At 36.6% G+C, this 18,967-nt stretch overlaps 1 protein-coding gene across 1 annotated transcript; it reads left to right on the top strand.

Annotated features, from left to right (window-relative positions):
* Positions 1-2,979: 2,979 nt before the first annotated feature.
* LOC132547323 (uncharacterized) lies at positions 2,980-17,555 on the top strand. The gene is made up of 6 exons (XM_060211088.1): positions 2,980-4,538; positions 4,756-4,878; positions 13,415-14,968; positions 15,200-15,369; positions 16,850-16,964; positions 17,342-17,555. Exons 1-6 carry the CDS (start codon positions 2,980-2,982, stop codon positions 17,553-17,555), a joined length of 3,735 nt encoding a protein of 1,244 aa, XP_060067071.1.
* Positions 17,556-18,967: the final 1,412 nt, after the last annotated feature.

The following is an 18,967-nucleotide window of genomic DNA, read 5'->3' as shown; positions in this document are numbered from 1 at the left end:
CTCTCATTACCTATAAATCAAATCTACAGTCTATTGTGATGTGATATACTATATAATTAATATTGATCTAAAGACCTCCAAATGGCTTTTCACCAATCATAAACACTTGTTCCTCTTCTTTTCTTTTCTACTCTGCTGTTATGTATACACATATAGGTAGCTGTATGTAAACCATCCACAGATGGTCAAAGGGGAGGTAACTTCGATAACTGTATTACATAATTGCCTTCCTTGTCTGCTGTAACTCTCATGTGTTAGGAGGAGATAAAGGAAGATAGTTGAAGAGGATGGTTGTTTTATGTATATCCCCTCTCACTACCAAGAGCCTTGTTTCCGACACTGCACACTAAAACACTTCGCTCTAAACTTGAAAGAACGCGTCTATCATCAGTTACAGAAACTTTCTGTCGTAAAATGGCGAGCTTCAATACCAATTTATTATTGCTGTGAATTAAAATTTACTGAGATAGCGTTTTTCTATCAATCCTTCATTATGTAACATTTACTTACAATGTTTATAGCAAACAGCTTCTGAAAAGCTGTACGATAACCTTGATTTTTTTCAATTCTTCGTTTGAGAAGTTTCTATATGTTGGTAGTAGTCTTCCTGATATCAATCTACGGTTAACTATGTCGCTGATTATTCGAGAGACGCAGATGTATAAACATTATGGATGATTATAGGTTTGTTTCGCCTTCATCTTATAGGGAGGTTTTCTATTTCACAATGCTGTCTGTCGTTCGACGTGTTTAGTGGTCGCTAGTGATGTCATTACTATGATTTCATCTCAAACATATATTACATATAGTTAAATCTCAGCATCATAATCAGATAGCTGGCTATACAAATCGCCTTACGTCCGCGGTCTGTGGTCCGTAGTCAGTCCCTCTGTCCGTTTTAATATTACCTCCGTGTCTTGGAAAATGTTGGACGGATCTTTCTCAAAATCATACGAAGATTGCCACTGGTTCATAGATGTGCCTATTGATTTTGGAACTGATAAAAAGAAACAAAACAAAAATACTATATCTCATTTTAAATTTGAATTAAATGGTGGTACTCATTAGTATGTTACTTGTGCAACCCTTCGTAATTGCAAGGGAGGATTCTGGTGACGGACATCTACTCGACAGTAGTTGCTGTAATCTGCATTCCACGTTTTAATTCACACGAAATATAGAATGGAATCTAAACACATACATACCGTTCGTTTGAAATTGTTCGATATTGACGGGATTATGTTTTGGGTTAAGTGCATCCCTGCATCCATTGATATATTTTTTTAACAACCCAGGTGTTACTAAGTTGCCTCACAGGCTTCGATTATTTAGACCTTTAGCTTCACTAAAGCTTCCTAAAAGGACGAAAGGACCGAAAAGCTGTATAATGTAGCTTAATTTCGCTATACATGATCAAACTCCAAATTTGTACTGCAAAGTGTTATTCACTTCTTTGTCTTTAGTACAATTATTGGACTTGCACAGGTTTACAAGATGAGTGTCATTTACGAAGTAGAAAACGTTTATCATGAGGGACACCTGGACTTATCCCTCTAGAATCCTATAGCAATTTCAACAATGCCCATGCCATTTCCACCCGTTATGTATATTGTGATTACTATCACAATTTACCCACATGCATGCTCTGTATTGTTTCCGTAAAATAATCATCTTGTAAGAACTTAGACATTTATCTATATATTAATGGTAGTAGTGAAACAGGAGGACACAAATGAGACGGATGGAGTTGTCATTTAATTGGCAGTTTTGACGTTAAGGAATGGTATGGAGACTGAAAACGGTGGCCATTTCGCTAAAAATTAACCCATGACCATGTTTAAGTAATTCTTTACCAATCAATCTGTTCAGGTCTTTAAAAAATGAAACAGGAGGGCACTTGAACTGAATGTTTGTTCAAATAGGTATCAAAGCTTCTGTCTCAGCTTACTATTTCTTTATCACAAACATTCCTGAAATAGAACATACCTTCATTTTACAATCAGTGACCTCGAAAAGGTAACCGCTCTGTTTATCTTATCAAATAATACATACATGTCGTAAAGGTCGAACATTGGTTCGATAGTACTTCTATGGCCTGCGTTTGAAGACATACAAAGGTAAGTCGTTCTTCAACAATAATAGACCAATAGTGTGTACTACCTGCTATTTCAAAAATTGTACAAGACACATACGTGAATAACGCCTTTCGATATAAATTTAGCAGTGCTGCACTTCTCATTGCGCAACAGACGTCTTCTAGATATGCGCAAGAAGAAATATTCTCCTTTATTCATTTACGTCGGTGTGTTTGAATTTTCGCAATTTTCACAAAAGCATAATATTTTTCCAAGATCAAGACGTAACATCTTTGATATATGACGGTATGTCATGACAACCTTTGTTGAATTCTACCCAAGACTTTCAGAGTTATATATTAGAGGTTTGCCATAGCAATAGAAAAGTCTTCACAAAATTTAGTAAAACAAGTAAACTTGTTACAAAGTCGTACCGAGCGCTCTTTTTTGACCATAGGTACAACTTTAGATATAGGACACATTTATACCTCCATGAATTAGAGAAAATGATTAATGACTCGTTATGCAAACGTCCGATAGTTTCATTGAATTTACTATGCAAATTTCATCTCGTTATGATTAATTAGAAATGTTGTTTACAGCTTGTTTGATTTGTTTTGTAATGTATAATGGTTTATAAGGGTCAGCACGATGAAACGATTGGAATGCTATATGTCGGGAACCAATCAGAACTGCGCATAACCTCAAGAATGTTCCTACGTCAACCTATATAGCAAAATTCTTACCAATCATGTGGTTTCAGAGTCGGGTCATACAACACCAAAGCTGAAGTTTCGTCTACTCCAAATCCACAGTATTACTATGTAGCATTAAACCGAAAATAAATTACTTTCACAGAGACATTCTGTTGCAACTTTCTTATTTGTAGATATATCATTTCGGAATGGGGCCCTGTCGAATTGTTCTTCAGATACTGGCCATTCTTTCGATGTCAGGCGGAATCGAAGTGCAACATATGCACACAAAGCTTGGGGACATTGTTGGTGTTGTCGAACAAGTTCGGAATGAGAAAGTATACCAGTTCCGGAACATTCCATACGCCAAACCACCCGTCGGAAGTCGGAGGTTCACCAAACCGGAATTGAGCGGTCCTTGGGCTGGTACCCTAAATGCCACACAGTTTGGGCCATCTTGTATCCAACCGATGTCACCACCCCCTTATCATAAATACTTGCCAAATTTAAACCAATCAGAGGACTGCCTAATTTTGAATATATATGTACCACGTGATATATCTCCGAGTACCAGGAAGTCGGTGATGGTATGGATACATGGAGGTGCTTATATCGTTGGCCAAGGTATGCTTTATGACGCGTCATACCTGGCCTTAACGGGTGATGTTGTTGTGGTAACTATCAATTATCGGTTGGGGCTGTTTGGATTCCTCAGCACACCTCATACGAATGAGCTAAAAGGGAACTACGGTCTCTGGGACCAACGCCTGGCACTGCAATGGGTGAAGGAAAATATAGACAACTATGGTGGGGACCCAAATTCTGTAACCATATTTGGGGAGTCTGCTGGAGGATTTAGTGTTTCTTTACAAGCGATAATACCCCAAAACCAGGGACTTTTCCAGCGAGTCATTGCACAGAGCGGAAGTGCCTTTTCAGCTCTTTCCTACATTGATAGTAGTAATATGCATACGACTGCAAAGCTTGTGGGCATTCATGTTGGATGTGCAAACACTTCCGGTATCCCAACTACATACGCTGGATGCATGCGTAGAAAATCTGCAGACGATTTAGTTGCGGCACAAGAGGCAGTAACTGCATCTAATCTCCCACCTTTCACTATTGATGGCGTTTTTGGACCGATAATTGACTATGATATTCTTCAGTCGTTCCCCAAAACCTTATTAACAAACAAGTCATCGGAAACATTTCAATTCTTCCAAAATCTCGACTTTATGACTGGAAATGTAAATGCAGAAGGCTCAGTTTTCCTGAGTTTATTAAAACAGATATCGAAATATGATAAATTCGACCTGAATATCGGAATCCCTACCGAAGTATTTTGTAACTTAATCGTACCAACTTTTGTGAATACCTTCTTCAGCTCTCAAGTTAACAGCACTTTGCCAAGTGACTTAATATGCTCCCTTTATGGAACTTCTTCGGAAGGCCAAGAAGGTGATAACGCCATTGACGTCTTCTCAGATGCGTTTTTCATTACACCTACGATAAAATCCCTCATAGCACATTCCGAAGGCAATCTCCGAAAATCAACGTACCAATATATATTTAAACGCCCGGTGCCAGATCCAGACTTTAAAGTACACCTGTCTTGGTGGCGAAACGACTCTTCAGCTCATGCTTCCGAGCTATCATTCTTGTTCGGTCTTGAAGATTTCCAAACCAAATTTAACATGAGCGTGAGTCCCGCTGATATCAGACTCTCGAAAATCATGCTGAAGTATTGGACAAACTTCGCCAAAACTGGGTAATTATTTGAGCTAAAAAGAAGAATTGCACGTTTATTTAACACATTGAAACATTGAAAATCAAACATTTGTATATTCAACTTTCACATATAAATATAACAACTGATTTACAATGGCATCTATATAAGGGTTATATCTTAATCTTTGTTGTGTTAACCGCGTTTTTAAGTTCAGAGTTCCCAAAAATTCTACATTATTTATCTCTACACTTTTCAGAAATCCGAACTCTAATGACGTTCCGATGTGGAGTGCCTATAATGCAGCACAACAGGGTTATGTTGATCTAAATACGACTATCACCTCAGGTCAACACCTGTATGGAGAATGGATCAGTCTATGGTTAGATCGACTACCAAAACTACTCCTCACCCAAGAGCCTAGTGGTGCCATTGGGAAATAATGTTGTTAGTCTCAGCGAAAATAATTCCATGGCATTCTATTATTAGTTTGAATACACGATTGGAAATAAATTGCATTTCAAATAACTGGCCTACATTGCGAAACATCAATAATGATGCATCATGGCACACATACAGGAACAGCATGAGCAGGTATTAAACCATTTCTAATATCATTCGTAATTAAAGCAAAAGACAAAACGCTTCAGTACTGGTGATCTATGCTGCTTGTGATCTAATCATTTACTTAGCCGCCGTTAAATAGTTTGGTGAAGACACAAAAGCATCTCCATGGCTGCCCTCTTGTTTGTGTGGGATGAGACCCGCAAGGTTTTCAGAGCCTTAAAGAACATAAATGACTGCGATATTGATACAGAATAAAATTAATTAACGATAGAGGATAAATTGTCGTTATGAATAAAGTAAACGACATAGTGTTTTGATTTATTTGCACATTGTTTCAGATATTGAGAATCTATTGCCGTTTGGCGCCTTTGTAATTCATTTAAGTATTGTTGCAATTGTCGCTCTATTGTATGCATAGTCCTTGACTTTTAACAGAGAAAACAATTGTCATCCAATAACAATCAACTTGTTGGTGTAGACAATGAACAAAGCTGTTAGTTTAGAAATCGAAAAGAGTTGTGGTTAGAATTCATTCCTGTGGGACTTCCATGTCCTGTTTTGGTGTATCGTAGAAAGTTAAGTTAGAAACTGAAAAACATGCATAAATAATTATATGAAGTTATTTCATGATACTATATTGAGGAGGTATTACATGCTTTTTTCATATTGGAAAACACGTATTCTAATCTTCCGTTTTAGCGATTGATTTTCGAACTAATATTTTCAGTCATAAACATCATCTACCGTTTGCCAGAACAGAAGCAAAGAATGGCTCTGATTTGACGGACACTCTGCTGTTGTGGGACTTATCATATCACAGATACAATGAGATTACTAGTCCCCACATTTCACCTTTCCTATTAGCAGTTATTTTACGATCTTAAATAAATGTATCATGACTGAAACCTGCATTTGTGCTATGCCGAATTTTTAGATTGCAAAGTAAATATATATATCACAGAATGAATCAGATGAGTAGCGTTGAACTGCATACTAGTATTGTAAAGCGCCTTGCAGTGAACAGGAAACCTTCTTGTTCTTATGTTTCGTTTGAAGATGAATGTATGTTGGCTAAATCGTAGTCTGTATATTAATTGCCCGTAAGCAATATAGTTTCCATTATTTCATTAAGAAGAAGAGCTCGACGGTCATTTCAAAATTTATCTCTCTGTGAATCAAAACAACACAGCAACACAACCAGCAGTATTAGTAGTTTTGTAACAGCTATTAATGATAAAGGCATGTTGTGTAGCTTTTGTGGAAGACGGCACATGATCAGTTATTTGCATATATCATATTTAATAAAGTACATAAATTTATATTTCACAGTAGGCCCGGATGTAATCATCATACGGTTTGAGCTTCAAATGTGATTTCAGTTTTTATAATGTGAATTTTCCATTTCTGGATAGATCTTTCCTGCATTCCCAACCTATGATATTTTATTTTTTCAGACAATGAAAACTCGATTACGTGACTGTTAGTTTTACGGTGGATTTATTTACACGACAATAAGCATATAAAACAAATATGTCACCATATTACTTTTACTATCAGGGTCACTTATAGATACATTTTTATTAATTGCTGATCCAGATTTTGTCAATTTGAAAGTAATAAATAATTTAGTCGTATACACCCAACCGTATTTGAAATCAAGTATATGACAGACTCTTCTACATCTGCCTCTTATCTCGATCTTTTTCCTAAATCGAAACCAGCGTGGACAGCTTTCAATCAAGCTATATGATAAATGTAGTTCAGTTTCCTTATTGTGAGTTTTAAAGTTCTGTATTGTTACATCCCTGCATCCCTAACCTATAGTGTATACATGTCGTAGTTGTTTCGACATTCAATGCCATGTTCCCATTATCACAATTTGAAGTTATCAATTAAAAGATGCAGTTTGATAAAAAATATGGGGACGTGTTGCGGTCGTCATAGTCACCTCATTAAGAGACATACACCTTTGGTGTTTGATTCCGTTTTTTTGTTCTCATCCGATAACATGACATTATCTACTTGGATTGGCCAAGGTTTACATGGCTGGGGGGTCGTCGATGACTACACGGTCACTTTCATCAGACAAATCAAATTTGTTTGATGAAGGTAACTAGGTAGTCCTGAAAACTTCTCACTCCAATCTTCTAATCTTCTTGTAATGAGAGCTTCTATTCTGTCAATATTACCGACCGGAGGAACAGTTCTGAAGTACTTCAATCCGTTTCACAAATCCTATTTAGAATCTGACATAAATATGCGACTAACTGAAAGAAAATCCAAATATAACATTTTAGATTGCTGCAGAAAATCAATAGCGTTCTTGTATTCTTAAAAATATAAAAACAAAAAACTATAAAGGTTATCAAGTTACCCTCCCGTTCACCAAACGCTGGCTGATTATACAGATATATTTCAGTTACTAATATATTTTGTAGAAATCTCTGGATAACATTTTGTAGTGCAATAAGTCGGGTATGAAATTCAAAGATTGTCTCACAGAAAAAAAAACGAATTCCTTCACTTTACTTGTTCATTTCAATTTCGTAAAACGCTTTATACAGCATCTTAAACATTTATCAGTTGAAAATCCATCATTTGGTTTTAAGTTGTACAGATGCCGCGTCTGTCGAAAGAAGACAGGGAAATGACTGATGGTATACTCCAGGTCGGCGCAACGCACGCGAAGTTGCAAGACGGTTTTTTGGTGCAGCCCAAAGACGGAATTTCATTCAAGGCAAAGTTATAATGAAACAGCTTCGACATTCGACCATCCCAGGAACAGCCGATCATGAGTTTCCACTCTCGGTGGAGACCGTCTGATACTGCTTCAGTGCTAGGATTATGGTCAGGAGTAGAATCTGTAGGAGCCGCAAAACACGCTTGGGGGACATAAAACGCACATTGACCTCTCAATGATACGCTAACAATGTTCTTCTCTTAACCTCCTCTCGTGTATCCTTCAGTTCTAATGGTATTTTTCAACAAGATTAATATTCGGTGTCATACAGCGTGACGTGCAATGGACTATCTTCACCAAATCAATGTCTATGCATTACTTGATCTCTCTAAACTCCCTATCTCTAGCCAGCAGACCATATGTGGGACATACGTATGCCATTGACGAACTTGAACGTGCGAAATTCACTGTGCAGTAAACTTTACGCATAGCAGAATTCGAACCATAACAAATGCTAACGAGGACATACTTTCAATGGCTGCACTGTGTTATTTACTAGAATAGATCTGTATCTTCAAATGGTTGTAGGATTGAAACGGTATACATTTCAATAAACCTGATAAAATTATTGAAGGTTGCATTTCTTTTGAGAATCATACCCCCAATCATAACAATCAATTAGATGATGATGATCTGGATGACTTGTTCATGGATGGGATATTCTTGTATTTATGCTATGATGATGATGATGACGATGATGCATGTTACATTTAAGGATTGATTGTCTATTTTGTTGCTTGCATGGACTGATGAAGGGAAGTGAACCTCGTGCAAATGAAGTGAACTGCGAAGCACTTCATGTACCATTTGCAGGAGGTTCACTTCCCTTCATCAGTCCATGCAAGCAACAAATTATACAATCAATCCTTACCAGGGCTGAGTAAAATCTCAGGTAACTGGACAGCAAATTCTCCTAACTCGGTTGATTCTATATCGGAAGAAATATCTGAGCTGTCGCTGTAATCCCCCATGATTGAGCAGACGACCGATGATAGATACAGCGGCTGCAACTGTATTAATTCTTTGTTCAATATTGAGGATATACAGATTATATGATGTTAAAAGGTGTAAAAGCAACACAAACAATCAGAATAATATTTTCATTGATGTAATGACACACAGGTATTGTCTCGTACCTACGTGACCTACAAACGTGTAGACGGTATAAAAACAGATCTCAAGAGTAAACAATGTATTCCTACGCCGACAGAAAGTGATTCGTCGCTCAGAAAAAAGCACGCGACCCACTTCTTTCATTGGGAAATGCAACGAAGTGACATTACTAGTTTCATTGAGGCGGAGCGAAGTCAAAATGTAAATATATCCTTATGTGCGTATATTTTATCGTGTATGAAAGCAAGTATGTATGCTGTCTAGACTGTCTGTTGGGAAAATGAAAAAAAAAATCAAAAACAAAACCAATTAGATTACCGCATTTGCGTGTTTTTCAAAAACAAAATACAACCATTATACTGTATCACCGTTCTTTTCCTTTCCTTTTTTAATAGACATGGACATCTCTACCATGAAGGTATGTAATAATAGTTTATACGGCCTTGGGAGGGACTATCATTATTGATGTCTAATGAGAAAAAGTAAAAAACAAGGGTGACTGAATATAATGTCATAGTGTCAAAACTGAGAGAATAAAAACAACCGAAAGATGATTGTCACAGTAAAAGGATGATATGGAACCGTGATTGGTTTGACATGCTTTAACACTTACCAGATACACAGTTTATCAAATGATAAATACATCTGAATATGATGTAGTGTGATCGATCAATTATGATTTTGTAAGCGTTGTTGGCTAGAAACAAAATAGTTCTTAAAACCATACTTGTTCAAAGTCTAATATATCATAAGAGCATGGAGGTCTGTCGTATCGCACTTCCTTTAATGGACATTTATTCAACGAAACGCAGGATAGAAGAGCAATATTCAAACATTCCATACGCTAAACCACCCATTGGCGCTCTGAGGTTCGCCAAATCAAAATTAATTAGTTCATGTTCTGGAACATTGACTGCGGCGTGATTTGGACCATCCTGTATGCAACCGAAACTAACACCGTTTCAGAATTGTTTGTAAAATTTAACCAAATCACATAACTGCCTAATATAAAATATCTTAGGCCAAGATATGTATTTTGACGGGTCATGCCTGGCCTTAACGGGTGATGTTGTTGTGATAGCTACCAATTATCGGCTGGGCCTGCTCAGATTCTGATATGCAAAGCTGCTCGGTATTCAACTTGGTTGTGCAAACACTCCCGGTATTCCGAAATCATATGCAGGATGCATGCTTGGAAAATATACAGACGATTTACTTGCTGCACTGAATAAAGTCTTTCACCTCTCAACATTGATGAAATGATAAGACCAGTCATTGACTATGACTTTCTTCACTTATCACTAGAATATGTTATGAAAGACAGGACGTCTGCAGGTTTTCAATTCTTCCAAAACCTGACGTCTTCTCAAATGTGCTTTTTATAACCACAACGATAAAGGCATTCATAGCTCATTCTGACGACAACGCTCGAACATCAAGGTATCAGTACATATTCAAACGTAAGGGACTGGAGCCGAACTTTCAAGAATACCCGATTTGGTGGCGAAACGACTCTTCAGTTCGTGGCTCAGAACTCTTCTTCTTGTTCAATATTTAAGATTTTCCTACCAAATGTAACATGAACGTGCGACTCGATGATATCAGCTTCTCAAAAAACATGCAGAAATACTGGACAAACTTCGCCAAAACTGGGCAGATATGTAAACGTGCGACGTAAAAGATAATTAACTACCTATTAGATAAAGACATTTGATTGGTTAAATACTTGAGGAAGATATTTCGTTTTTGTCCGTGCAAAAACTGGTAATGATATTAAACCATTAAGAAGCTGTTTTTCATATTTTCCAGGAATCCAAACTCAAATGACGTCACGATTTGGAGTAGCTATGACGCAGTTAAACCAGAGTTATGTCGATCTTGATGCTACGATCACCTCTGGAAAACACCTGTATAGAGATTCGACCAGTCTGTGGTTAGATCGGCTGCCAAAATTACTGCACACTCAAGAACCCGGCGGTGCTATTGGCAAATGATATCTACATTGTTATCGTTTATTCAAAAAACATTCATACGTTATCACAATCCTATTTAATGTTTGTCTGATACACACATTGAAACACACTACAATGAGTATATTTTAATTGAAAGTGTCAGTTCGATTATCGACAATGATGACATTCTTGATGTTTGTTTACGTAATACATACTTTTTTCAAGGACGGAAACTAAATGATTAACTAGTAATTAAAACAGCGATGAAATCCCATTCATGATACTTTTGCCTAAATTATTTTCACTGAAACATGTGGCAGTTCTTTAATGTCATAAAAATATACCAATTTAAATGACCTGGTGACCCTGACGGCGAATTGACGCCATGCCAACGGGGTTTTAAAATTGAAACAAAAAAGAGAAAAGAAGCAAAACAAGATTGCCATGATTTAAAACGTGAAGAAAAGCCGTGACAATTATGACAATAATGACAATTTGCATTGTTTAAAATATTCAATTCTAACTAGAATTGACCAACAAGGTAACAAAATTCATAGGTATAATCTTTACAAAAGTTGGTTAAAGACACTTCCAAACTGTCAGCTGGATTTAATTTAAGTTGTGGTTTAAAAGCACTTCCAGCATAAATAGCTGTCTGTGTTTACAGTATTTCCTATTTGAGGTATTCATGAAATCCATTATGTCCCTACCCTTTTCCGAAAACAGTACAGTTTTCATTGATAAATAAAGATATGCTCTGAAATATCAGTAATGCTACATGCAATGTAATTTTCGTTGTATTCGATATGTATTTTCACTGACGTCAAGCCATAAGAAGTATTTATTTTATAGTCTAGGTAGGATGGTTTCATACCATGAATGTTTAATATGGTTAAACATTGATACCGAAAAAAGAAAAACAAAACTTCCTTTCTTACCTACATAATTTATCATTAGGGATCAGCGATGTTACACCTATCTTTTGTAGATGTTTACCTCATGTTGGAAACATTACACTTATACATACAATGAGACAATACAATATCGGCCATTCACCGATATTTCACAATCGTACATAACAGATTGGAACGGAAGAACATACTGGTAGCAATTGTAATTGTAGTAAATACTTCTTGTTATTTTCTCAGTTTTATCCCCAGTTATACATATTCTTTTTTTTTTTTTTTTTTTTTTATATATATATATATATATATATATAGAGAGAGAGAGAGAGAGAGAGAGAGAGAGAGAGAGAGAGAGAGAGAGAGAGAGAGAGAGAGAGAGAGAGATGTTTTCCGTGTTCCTAGACATATGGTTTGTTGGATTCTACATAAATGTTCAATGGCGTCGTTCAAAAAACGTCTGATGCCAGTTGCAGACTTAAATTGTGGTTAGGACCAGCTTCTGAAGTTTCGATTGGCCTACTGACCCATATACTATGGAACCAAAGTCAAGTTTGGATGTAATGAATGTCCGATAAAAGGGTCACGATGACCGGAAGATATAGTTAGCTTAGGGGAAAGTCTCGAAAGCATTCTTGAAAATATATAACTTAACATGGAAACTTGCATTGTCAGCTTTACCACATGTGATACAACAAATTCTGCGAAGTGGTATCATAAGATCGCGTCAAAAAAACACTGTCACAAAGTGTTCCGTTATAGAGAATGATATAAGGTGCGGGAAGCTGAATAAGGAGATCGCTCAGGTTATCATTATTAAATGCAATTTTAGGAAGGAAGTGTAAAGAGCATATCGTTATGTCATGTTTCACGCACAGCCTTAGTTCTTTACACTATTGGATTTTTTTTTATCAGAAAACCTTACAAAAATAGAATTGAAAGTCATTTCAATGACCTCTGCAAATTTGCATGGTTCCGTTTATCTTGTTAAACAATGCCAACTTATTCCAGGCTTCTCTCCTGTGTTCAAATGCAGACAAAGGTAAGCTATACTCCTTACCAATATTCGCTTTGCTGGTGACATAACACATTGAATAACGTTTGTAAATTTCGATATGTTCAAGTGATAATAATAACTCATTTCAGTCACAATAAATTGAGAAAAAATATCAACATAATATCATAACCTACAAAAATGGTATATTGCATGAAACTAAACCAACCAGTCATCAAGCAAAGTTTGAATTCTTCAAAAGATCAGATCTCCAAAATTTGCCAGAATATTGTCGCACAGATTAATTTGAACAAAATTGAAATATATGTCAAATACAGAGATAAAATTTGTTTGCATTATCTTTCTTTAATTAATGTATAGTAAATGAATTGCCATAATTTTGTAAACATTCCAGGTTAGATATTGATATAATGTACTTTTCTTGATATATCATTTACAGCGTTGGGACTGTCGACGTTACCGAATTTCATCTACATTGACAATGATAGTTTCGATAGGCCACAAATAGAAAAATACCTCAGAATACAATGCAATAGCTTTGGTCGAATCTCTTATCATTTTGAATGTTTTCTATACTCGACACAAAGTAGTTAAAATCATACTTGTTAAAGTCTAATATCTCTTTGCAGCATCATGGTGGGTCGGTTAGCACTATTTCTACTTGTCATTATTTCCACGACACGCGGGATAGAGGTGCAACATATACTCACTAAACTCGGGGACATTGTAGGTGTTGTCGAACAAGTTCGTAATGAGAAAGTATATCAGTTCCGGAACATACTATACGCTAAACCACCGATTGGAGCTCTGAGATTCAGAAAACCGGAATCAAATGGTCCTTGGTCTGGTACCTTAAATGCGACCAAATTTGGACCATCGTGTATGCAACCTATACAAACTTCATTTCAGAATTTTTTGCCAAATTTAAATAAATCTGAGGATTGTTTAATTTTGAATATTTACGTTCCGCGCGATATTTCCTTCAACAATAACAAATCTGTAATGGTATGGATTCATGGAGGAAGTTATGTAACAGGGCAAGGTATGTTTTATGACGGGTCATACATGGCCTTGACCGGTGACGTTGTCGTGGTAACAATCAACTATCGACTGGGGCTGTTTGGATTCCTCAGCACACCTTACGCGGGTGGATTACATGGGAACTATGGCCTCTGGGATCAACGTTTGGCACTTCAATGGGTGAAGGACAATATAGACGATTATGGTGGAAATCCAAATTCTGTTACCATATTTGGAGAGTCTGCCGGGGGCTTTAGTGTTTCATCACAAGCAATAATGCCACGTAATGAAGGTCTGTTTCAGCGGGTCATTGCACAGAGCGGAAGTGTTTTCTCAAAGTTGTCATACGTTGGCATGATTAATATGCATATGACTGCAAAGCGCTTGGGTACATATGTTGGATGTGCAAATGCTTCCGGTATTCCCGTAACTTATACAAGATGCATGCGTGGGAAATCTGCAGATGATTTACTAGCGGCACAGAATATATTGACTATGCCTACTCTGCCATCTCTCACATATGATGGCGCTTTTGGACCAGTCATTGACTATGACTTTCTTCACTCGTCACCAGAACAGATCCTGGTAAACAGGACGTCTTCAAGCTTTCAGTTTTTCCAAAACCTCGATTTTATGACCGGAAATGTTAATGCAGAAGGTTCTATTTATCTAAATATATTAACACTTTTATCAAAATATGAACAGTTTGATTTCAATGTTGGCATCCCTACCAATGTGTTCTGTAACTACATCGTCCCGGTTTTTGTAAATTTTTATTTTGGCTCTCAAGTTAACAGCACTACACCGAGCTATCTGGTATGTTCATTTTATACGTCCTCGTTGGAAAGCCCAGGTTACAATGCCATTGACGCCTTTTCAGATGCATTTTTCACAACGCCAGCAATAAAAGCACTCATGGCACACGCGGAAGGCAATACCCGAACATCAACGTATCAGTACATATTCAAACGTCCATCGCCTATCCCTCCAGTTAAAGAACACCCGCCATGGTGGCGAAACAACTCTTCAGCTCATGCTTCCGATCTCTTCTTCTTGTTCGGTCTTGAAGATTTTCAAACCAAATTTAACATAAGCGTGAGTTCCGCTGATGTAAGCCTCTCAAAAATAATGCAGAAGTATTGGACCAACTTCGCCAAAACTGGGTAATTATTTTATCTTTTGCAGAAAGGATAAGGAGGCTGTATTTCCTAAGACATTAGATTGGTAATATTTAGCTAATTAATGTATGTGTTTAAAGATATCAACGAGACGTAGCAGGTGTAGTTGTGAGTCAATCACTTATCTAATAACAACATCATGCCATAGGCTACTCTGTATTTACACTGTTCCTAATGATATTAAACCATTAAGAAGCTGTTTGCCAAATTTTCCAGGAATCCGAACTCTGATGATGTCCCGATGTGGAGTGGTTATGACGCAGTACACCAGAGTTATATCGATCTTGATGCTACGATCACCTTAGGTCAACATCTGTATGAAGATTCGACCAGTCTATGGCTAAAGAGACTGCCAAAGTTAATCAATACCCAAGAGCCTGGATGTGGTATTGGCAAATAATTTTTTAGTTGTTATCCTCTATAAAAAATAAAGCAGTGGCATTCAAATGCAAGGGCAATGATGATTTATTATATTTTCTAGTTAAAATAAATCTTCGTCTTATAAACAGCAATAACATTTATTGACACAAATGGTGATTACCTGAATAATAATAAGACATACAATCAAAAACGCGGACAACATCTAAATTCATTCTGGACATTGATGAACGAAAGCAAAAACGGGATGGTTTACTTACGTTAAAAAAACTCAGGAAAAATAAAATCGGAGAACGGCAAAATTCTTCTACATAAACACATGTAAATTTCAGTCAATAGTATCAGACTTCAAATTAGAACCATGTTTTCAACAACGAAAACACCAGAGGCATATTTGGCGTTATGTGGTGTAACACAGTTCCCAACATTCTACTTTAATTTATTCCACTCTCAGGGTGTTGGATAAATATAAGTGATATTCCACTAGTGGTATATGGCCTTCCGGATACATGATTGGTGAACTTTGACCAGAACTACTTTTTTCACTCATGTGATTTGTTCCACGTGCGATTTGTTTGATATCGTCTGCTGTCAACATGGCTGAACTGAATAGGCTTTAGGTGAATGTTATGGATGTTATCCGATCTAAACAATAAAAAAACCTGAAACGTGAGGGCAAAGGGAATCGTGAAAACACGGCTGATGCTATATCCGATGACGAGATCGACAAATTATACGAATCTGGACAGAAAGGCTGTATAAATGCCGAAAGTTTGCTTAGAACAATTTGGTTGAACAATACGGTATATTTTGGAATGTTACCGAAACCGAGACATGGGGTGATGTGAAATTATGTAAAGATTCTGAAAGTAATGAATATCTTGAGTTCCGAGAGCGTCAGACTAAAACTAGACCGGGTTCCAACCCCAAATATGTTAGAGAAGTTCCTCCGCATGCCTGGGCTACCCCCGACAACCCATCACGATGCTCTGTCGCAACTTATAAACCCTACCAAGTAAATCGCCCGCTTACGTACCGTAACCCTGAAGCCCCCTACTATATCGTAACTAATACAAACTGTGACAAATCAAGCAAGTGGTACAAGTCTCAACCAGTTGGCGTTAACAAACTAGGGACTTTTATGAAGACTATGGCAGAGAATGCAGATAAATGAGACTGGAATGTAAACAAAACCCAGTGTATGTTTACAAATCCTATACTCCACCCCTTTTACGTCAACTTACGTCATTTATACATTGTTGTACAGTGCACTTGCTTACACCTAGGCCTAACATTGTAGCCTTTCCATAATTTTAGTCGATTGAAGTCAAAATTAATCTTTTGAGCATAATTCCAGTCCAAAGTAATAAATTTCTTTAATTATTTCGGATGTCGCAATGGTGCATATATAGGCCTAGATTAAATTGCTTGTTATTTATTCAGTTCATATTCGGAGTTTAGATTTATGCCTGTTTTTTATATAACCAGGTCTGATCAACAAGTCTGGGAGTAACGATAACGGAAAAAGACAAAACACAGTGCCAGGAAGTACCTTGTACAAAAACTCAATGACAAAGGATAACCCCCAAATCAGATTATTCAGGTACAAACAATTTTCACATTGAAATATCTCAACTTGATCATTAGGGTCTACAATCGTTACGAGTAAATGGACACTTACCTTGTTTAAAGAAATTAAATCCCAAACAGTTTAACACTAATATAAATTTATAAAAAAAAAAATCTCCTGCTTTCATAATACAGGGCAATGCATCACTGTCTGGCTTAGAGAAGACAATGACTAGATCTCTACTTCCATTGGTCCTATAAAGCGTTGCCTAATTATGTAATTCCCTGCATCCTCAAGATTTCCGGGCACAAGAATATCCAGAGTATCAACAGTTACTCAACTTTAAACACCAACCAGCACCGGATGATTTCAAGAGCGATATTGTCATGCTTGGATCATTTTGGTGACAGGCCTTTCACTAAAGCTAATAGCACATCTAGTGCAAGCGTCATCGTCAGACCTCCAAATCCTGAATCAACTGTGTCTGCAAATCCCACCGGTACCCTTACTTCAGTATTTGCAGGTCCTATTCACGGTGGTTCATTCACAATAAACATTAACAACACAAACGTCTATAAACGTCCCAGACCAAGGGTGCTGTACTCTGATTCTGACAGTGATTGAGTTTGAAGTTTCCGGCTGGAACCAGAAGACACCACTATATGTGACTGTATAAAAGCGCGCCTAGTATAGTCCGCGATTTTCTACGATTATGTAGACAATTAATCGTCATTGTTTTATTATGTGTAAACTTTAAAATTGTGAAAATAATAAAGAAATAAATTATTTATCATAATATTTTTTAATGTTTAATGGAGCCTTTTCACTCCGAATGATATCTCTACGCCATATTTGCATATGTCAGCAAATTGTTTACAAACGTATACATGTGTTGGTCTTAGCCTACCGCCTGTGATCTCGAAATATGAATGAACTCGAGTGAAATAAACGTCGTATCCAACAACCATTCGTTGTGTAATATCTATATATATATATATTTGTTGTTATGTGGTTAAACATAATATATTTTTGGTGTTATGTGGTGCAACACAGTATATATATTTGTTGTGAGGTTGTTAATCATAATATATAGTTTTGGTGTTATGTGGTTAAACATTATATATATATATATATATATATAGCATTATGTAGTGTTACACAGTATATACATTTGTTGTTATGTGGTTAAACAAAACATAAATAATTTGTGTTATGTGGTGTAACACAGTATATATATTTGGCGTTATGTGGTTAAACATAATATATATATCTGGTGTTATGTGGTGTAACACATATATATTATACTTATGTATATATATCAAGCGTTAACCAATAACCACACCTAAGTAATTCTTTACCAATCATTCTATTCAAGTCTTTAAAGAAGGACACTTGAAGTGAATTTCTGTTAAAATTGGTATCAAAGCTTCTGTTTCAGCTTACGATTTCTTTATCACCAACATTCCTGAAATAGAGCATGCATGCATTCATTTCACTCTAGGTGACCTTGCAAAGGTAACCTATCTGCTTATCTTATCAAATAATACATTCATGTCGTAAAAGGTCGAACATCGGTTTGTAAGTACTTCTATGGCCTGCGTTTGAAGGCAGACAAAGGTAAATCGTCCTTTAACAATAATAGACTTTTTTGTATCGGTGATGATTTTTTGAAACGTTAGAGATGGAAGCCGTACAAAAGACGCACACGTAAATAACTCCTTTTAATACAAATTTAGAGTTAGATACAGTAACGCACCAAGTATGAAATTTTAGGACTCGTCAATGACACGAAAAGCCTAAATTTTGAAGTCTAGGAGGCGTCTTCAGAATATGCGTAATAAGAAATATTCATTAATTCATTTTCGTCGCGGTGTTTGAATTTTCGCAATTTTCACAAAAGCAAAATATTTTTCAAAGATCGAGACACTAAATTTGTGATATGTGACGATAATTCATGACATCTTTGACTGAATTCTACCCAAGACTTTCGGAGTAATATTTTCAGTAAAGATTTATCGTAGCAACAGAAAGGCGCT

Source organism: Ylistrum balloti, unplaced genomic scaffold (assembly GCF_031769215.1).
Source record: "Ylistrum balloti isolate Yb309-2 unplaced genomic scaffold, AGI_CSIRO_Ybal_v1 Utg369946, whole genome shotgun sequence".
NCBI classification, from domain to species: Eukaryota; Metazoa; Mollusca; class Bivalvia; order Pectinida; family Pectinidae; genus Ylistrum; species Ylistrum balloti.
Note: the sequence above shows the minus strand (reverse complement) of the source record. Positions and strands in the feature narration are given on the sequence as shown.

Bases quoted from the DNA above. Each gene is read 5' to 3' on its own strand.
- LOC132547323 (XM_060211088.1), top strand. From the start codon at position 2,980: ATGGGGCCCTGTCGAATTGTTCTTCAGATACTGGCCATTCTTTCGATG. The intron at 4,539-4,755 runs GTAATTATTTGA...TACACTTTTCAG, and splicing joins ACAAACTTCGCCAAAACTGG to AAATCCGAACTCTAATGACG. The intron at 15,370-16,849 runs GTATTGGCAAAT...TTATATAACCAG, and splicing joins TACCCAAGAGCCTGGATGTG to GTCTGATCAACAAGTCTGGG.